The sequence below is a fragment of the Garra rufa genome, chromosome 12 (genome assembly GCF_049309525.1).
Source record: "Garra rufa chromosome 12, GarRuf1.0, whole genome shotgun sequence".
Classification (NCBI taxonomy): Eukaryota; Metazoa; Chordata; class Actinopteri; order Cypriniformes; family Cyprinidae; genus Garra; species Garra rufa.
The window spans coordinates 3,082,818-3,088,817 of NC_133372.1; the positions used below are offsets into that span (position 1 = coordinate 3,082,818).

Here is a 6,000-nt window from a genome sequence, read left to right on the forward strand (position 1 = left end):
CGTGGCAGAAACAAGCTTCCATATTCAATTTATTGTTATGATACTGCAGCATATTTCACCTCATTAATTTAATGTTTCTAAGTCACAATATTAAGAAATGTTTATATGATTTTGAGTAGTAATAATAACTGCAGGAACAATGGCTACCACAGTAAATGTTCATTTTATATAATTATTGCTGTAGTACTTGAAGGTAACGTGTAATTTGTGTAACATGGAAATTGTAAAACAAAGTGTAAACAGTTTTTTCCTTTACCTTTTTCCTGAAGTAATCCTCCAGTCAGAACTCTCTTTCTTTCTTTCTCTCCCTCTCTCTCTCTCTCTCTCTCTCTCTCTCTCTCTCTCTCTCTCTCTCTCTCTCTCTCTCTCTCTCTCTCTCTCACACACACACACACACACACACACACACACACACACACACACACACACACACACACACACACACACACACACCTGTTGGCTGCAGCAGCACCTGCCGTTGTTCTGTCACCTGTCCGTCACATTCACACACATGGAGTTCAAATCTGCAGATCACAATACATGTGGACTTACAGAGAACAACACTACAGTCCAGAGAACTGCTCAGGGTGAGTAAGAGCATTTTTGTCTTTCTTACTTTCTCTATCAATGAACACATCCAAGCAGCACTGATGAATGTTTATATAAGCAGAAATCTGTGCTAAATTGCAGTCAAATGAATAAGTGTGCATTTCTTAGTTCTATCTACCAAAAGGTTCAAAACTGAAGAGTGTTGATTGAAAAACTGGAAAGACTTAAATGTGATCTTTAATCACTCAAAAGTGTCCATAATATTTATTTAAACTGCAAATGCCTTTAATAAAATAAACAACCTATTTGTGCATCAAACATACTTATTTAAGTTGTGGTCTTGTTATATTGATGTGAATGTTGTTCAGGTTTGCTTTGACAGTGAATTATGAGAATTAATTCAAGTGACAGACAACAGGGGGCGCTGCACAGAATTTAATAAATCCTTCTATTAATTGTTATTTCTTTGTATAGTTTAGTAGTATAGATACATTTAATACAATTAAAACTGTTCAGTATTGATGTTATTTTAATGTAGTATAGTCAAAAATTGAAACTAATGTGCTAGAGATCATTTAATATGCCTACTTTAGTGTCTGCCAGCCTCCAAAAAGCACAAAACAAATACAAAAGGACCACTTTTACATTATTTTTGAATCATTTTGCCACCTGACAGACCTTCTATTCATTCACCATCTATTGCTGTTGTTCTTAACACTTAAATGTACCTGAAAATATAGTCATTGGTTTAAGTGAGACAAGACAGCAGTGTCATATCATCTATAAGATGAACAAATATCAGTATATTATTCATGTCTTTCTTGCTGAGAGCATAATGAGAGCTCAATAGTCTTTTGAAAGGGAAAGCAGGTTTACGTAATGCAGCTGCAGCTTCACAATAAACCCTGTGATATCAATTCATTCTCACTAAGAGACTGTTGATTTTGGATCCAATCCATTTTGTTCATGTCGGTGCATAAAAAAAAAAAAGATCTGTTCTACATTAGAAGCTCGATTTACTCTGTGATTGAGGTCTTTTCTTCTCTGACATACTAAAAGAAGACACATAATACACAACCGGGTGGAGAACTCGGATGAATAACCATTTAAAAAAGAGCTATTCAAATGATTCATACAGATGGGGGTATTTATTGTGCAAGAGAATATTACATCAGTTATGAGCAGACTTGACACAAGTTACAAAATTTAACCAATCCCAGAATGCACTGTAATATACTGTCAGAAATATTGAAAGAAATTTGTGTGCATTTGTTGACATGTAGGCTTACCAAGGCTGCATTTACATGATTAAAAAATACAGTAACATTGTTAAATATTATTTCAATTCAAAATAACTGTTTGCAGTGTGAATATATTTTAAAACGTAATTTATTTCTGTGATCATCAAAGCATCATTTCAGTCTTTACTATCACATGATCCTTCAGAAATCATTCTGATATGCAGATGTGCTGCTTAAAAAACATTTCTGATTATCACTGTTAAAAACTGTTGTGCTACCCAATATTTGTAATGCATTTTATTTTTTGCTGAACAGAAAGTTCAAAAGAACAGCATTTATTTGAAATAGAAATCTGTTGCAACATTATAGCATTATAACAAATGCTGTAAAATAATATAATGCGTTATCTAATGTGAAAATATAACCATTATGAATATAAGTCATCCAATACTTAACAGTGTTGATAAAGAACAGTTCAGTCCAAAATGTTAAGTCCATCACTGCTTTCAAGAGGAGTGCTATTTGTAGAAGTTGCTGTCTATGTAATCGCTAACTTATAAGTTTCTATTTCAGTCGGGATGCACCCTTAGAAGGCAACTGCCTATATAAGGCAGCTCATTAGGTTTTAGAGGAGAGCCAGCAACATGTGTAAAACAACAATATACTGTATACCGCTGCTGAGCAAGCAATGACTGGTTGTCTTTAACTGCTGTAATGACAGAAGCCATGTGGCGGTAACAAAATGAATATGGGTGAAATTTGTGCTTGTTTCAGGAAGGCGAGGTCAAGTTTAATCTCTCTTGTCCGCTGATAAACGTCTCTGACGGTCCGAGAGCCAGACGTGAAGTCACTGTTATCGGCGGAGCTGTGTGGGTTCACGCTCGTGTCACGTCTGCAGCATGTGTTTGTACAGGAAGTTTTGTCTAACTGGCTGAAGCCTTCAGAGAGCAGAGCTGTAATGAGTGTTATCCTGCCTCTATGGTTGTAATAATAAATCCTAGACAACATACAGACATTTTTAGTGTATAATTCATGTCTGGAGGGAGAAGAAGCTCCTGGAGTGCAGTGTGATGTTCGTGTGAATCCTTTATGAGTCATTTGTCACAGGGCTGCTCTTCAGGACAGAGACTTGTAACCCTGACAATGAAGAATATCAATGTGAAACACTGTTCAAAACCATCACTGCAAAAAATGCTTTTATTACTTTGATTTTTGTGTCTTGTTTCCGGCCAAAATATCTAAAAAATCTTAAATCAGGAAGGAATTTCTAGATGAGTAGAAGTTCTAGAAGTCTTGTTTTCAGAAAATACAAGTCAAAATTAAGTGCATTTTTGCTTGAAGCAAAGTAATCTGCCAGAAAATCCTTCTTGATTTAAGAAATTTTAGATATTTTGACTGGAAACACGAAGAACTGTCTTTCTTACCTTTTTATAATCTGAAGAAGCTTCTTTTGCCACAAAGAACCTTTTGTTACTCTGAAAGTTTTTTCAGATGTTAAATGTTATTTATGGAACCATTCAGACAAAAAGTTCTTCTATGGCATCGTGAAGCACCTTTATTTTTGAGAATGTAAGAAAAGCATTTTTTTGCAGTGATTTTCTGACACATTTCATAGAGAAACAGAACATTCAAGAAGTACTTGATTTTATCAAGTGTTTCTATATGACAGTTGAAAATTAATAAGGACTGGTTAGATGAAAATTAAAGTCATTTCAGAAGATGTTATTATGTTTTGAAGTAACATGCACTGAATTATGAACTATGCTCTTTAAGAGCAGAAACATTTTATTCATGCAAATACACAGCTAACAGGGAATATTCTCAGAAAATGCTGGCTAGGTTCTCTCAAAATATGAGTAAATAAAGATACAAGTTAGAATGTTTGTTTAATGTTCTCAAAACATTAGCACAAAAATATTATTTAAGCATTATTCATGTAACATTTTTTACTGAAACTTTTTAAACATTTTTTCAATGTTACTATTTTAGGATGTTTAAATGTAGGATACTTGTTTTAGAATGTTTCAAGAATATTCTAGATTAATGTTGCCATGATGTTGCCAAAATTGTAAAATAGAATGTTCCCTTAACATTCACATAACCAAGAAAAGACAAACAAAAAAGAAAAGTAAACGGTCTAAAAAATCTAATTAAAATAACATTTTCTTTTTCATATTTAAAAAAATAATTTTTAGAACATGTTGTTAGCTGGATAGGGTTACTTTTAAGCTTCTGTATCAAGAACATTTTTTTATTATTTTGTAATATTTCCTTCTATTAAATCACTCAGTTAATCTCTTTGAACTGAATTTATAAAGATAAATACGAGAGACTTATAATGTCATATATAATGTTAGTTTTTACATTTCGACTAGAGATGCACAATATTAAAATTCTGGCTGATGCAGTAATTACTTTCATGTTATGACTGATTAAAAATCTTTCCCATTTATCTAAATAAATATAAAATGAAACACTAAAAACTATAATAAATCATTTTAAAATTGGGCATTACAACATTATAATGGAATAATTATATATTATTATATAAACTATAAAAAAAATATATAAATATCAGCCAATATCCAGTATCAACTGTTACTAATTTAAGAAAAATCTCTAATATCAGCTGATAACCAATATTGTGCATCAGTAAAAGATATGCATAATTAGTAAATAAAGAAAGTAAATAGGAAATTTTAATTTCATGTTTAATGTTGTACAATGTGCTAGAAAAGCTTTAAATCACCTGTTTTCTAAACCTCTCTGTTGGTCAAATAAGTATGACAGGCTGACGCTCTGTATGAGAAAGGTTTATTTTGCACTCAGGTCTAGATGTGATGGCTCAGCATAAGAACAAATGGAGTTAGACAGAGGTGTGTGTGTGGCTCTCAGACTAATGACTGATAACACACTCAGTGTAAACACAGCTAATCTCCTCACAAACACAGAGACTCAGCAAAATAGGTGTGTTTGCCTGGAACGTCCAGACATTCACACACGTATCTGCTGAGCTTAAAGCAAACACTCAGAATAGATATGACAGGAGTGTCTGACCTCCTCAATCTCACAAACACATTGGGATATTTTTTTTTTTTTTTTTTTTTTTTTTTTACAGTTTTTCACATTTGCTAAAACACTAAACCCCATTCTCTGAACTGCAAAAATACTTTTCTTACTTAGATTTTTTTGTCTTGTTTCCAGTTAAAATATCCAACAATTCTTAAATCAAGAAGGATTTTCTAGAAGAGTAACAATTATTGTCTTGGTTTCAAAAACTACTCAAAATTGAGTGCGGTTTTACTTGAACCAAGCAAAATAATCTGCTGATGGGGTAAGAAAAATAATCTTGTTTTCTGTTTGAAATAAGTTTTTTTTCTTACCCAATTGGCAGATTATTTTGCTTGTTTCAAGCAAAAACTCACTTAATTTTGACTTGCTTTTTTTTTCTGAAAATAAGACTTTTTTTTTTAAACTTGTCTAGGAAATCATTCTTGTTTTAAGAATTTCTTGGAAACAAGACAAAAAAATGTAAGTAAGAAAATAATTTTTTGCAGTGTGAACCAAATTCTCAATAGCATAAACCAATTTGTCAAATAAATCACTCTTTCTGCAAAACCTTAAACCTTAAGTTCAGGCAGTTTAGACATTGTTTGCATCTGTCAGTCTGAGAGGTACAGAAGAGTGCGAATACAAGCTGGTGGAAAAGGAGGACGAGGAAGAGCTAAACCTATTCTTTTCAGATGAAATTAGAGCTGTGATTGACCATGTTCTTGTGCATGGAATGACAGAGGCAGAACAAAGAGTTTAGCCATATTTTAGCATATTCTCTATGGCCACCATAAGCAGTTACAGTGCCTTGCGAAATTATTCATACCCCTTCATTTTTTTCTCATTTTGTTATGTTGCTGCCTTATGTTAAACTACTTTAAATTACTTTTTTTCCCACATCAATCTACACTCCCTACTCCATAATGGCAAAGCAAAAAATAGGTTTTTAACATTTGTGCAAATTTATTAAAAATAAAAAACTGAAAAGATTCTCGTTTTGAGAAAACGAGTGATGGTTTCAAAAAATGTGTTTTAACAATTCAGAAAAACTGTAAAAACCCTAACCCCCTGCAGGTTATCATTAGCCAGTGGAGGGCACTGTTTTACATTAAAACAGTAAAATCACAGCACGCATTCAGGCATGCATGCATGGAAATTC

At 32.8% G+C, this 6,000-nt stretch overlaps 1 protein-coding gene across 1 annotated transcript in view; it reads left to right on the forward strand.

Moving 5' to 3' along the window:
• LOC141346800 (plexin-A1-like) overlaps window positions 1-5,601 on the forward strand; it is a 178,683-nt gene extending 173,082 nt beyond the window's left edge. Inside the window, exon 22 of the mRNA XM_073851760.1 lies at window positions 5,457-5,601. Within this exon, the coding sequence (XP_073707861.1) occupies window positions 5,457-5,601 (145 nt within the window). The remainder of the gene's footprint in view (window positions 1-5,456) is intronic.
• The last annotated feature ends 399 nt before the right edge of the window (window positions 5,602-6,000 follow it).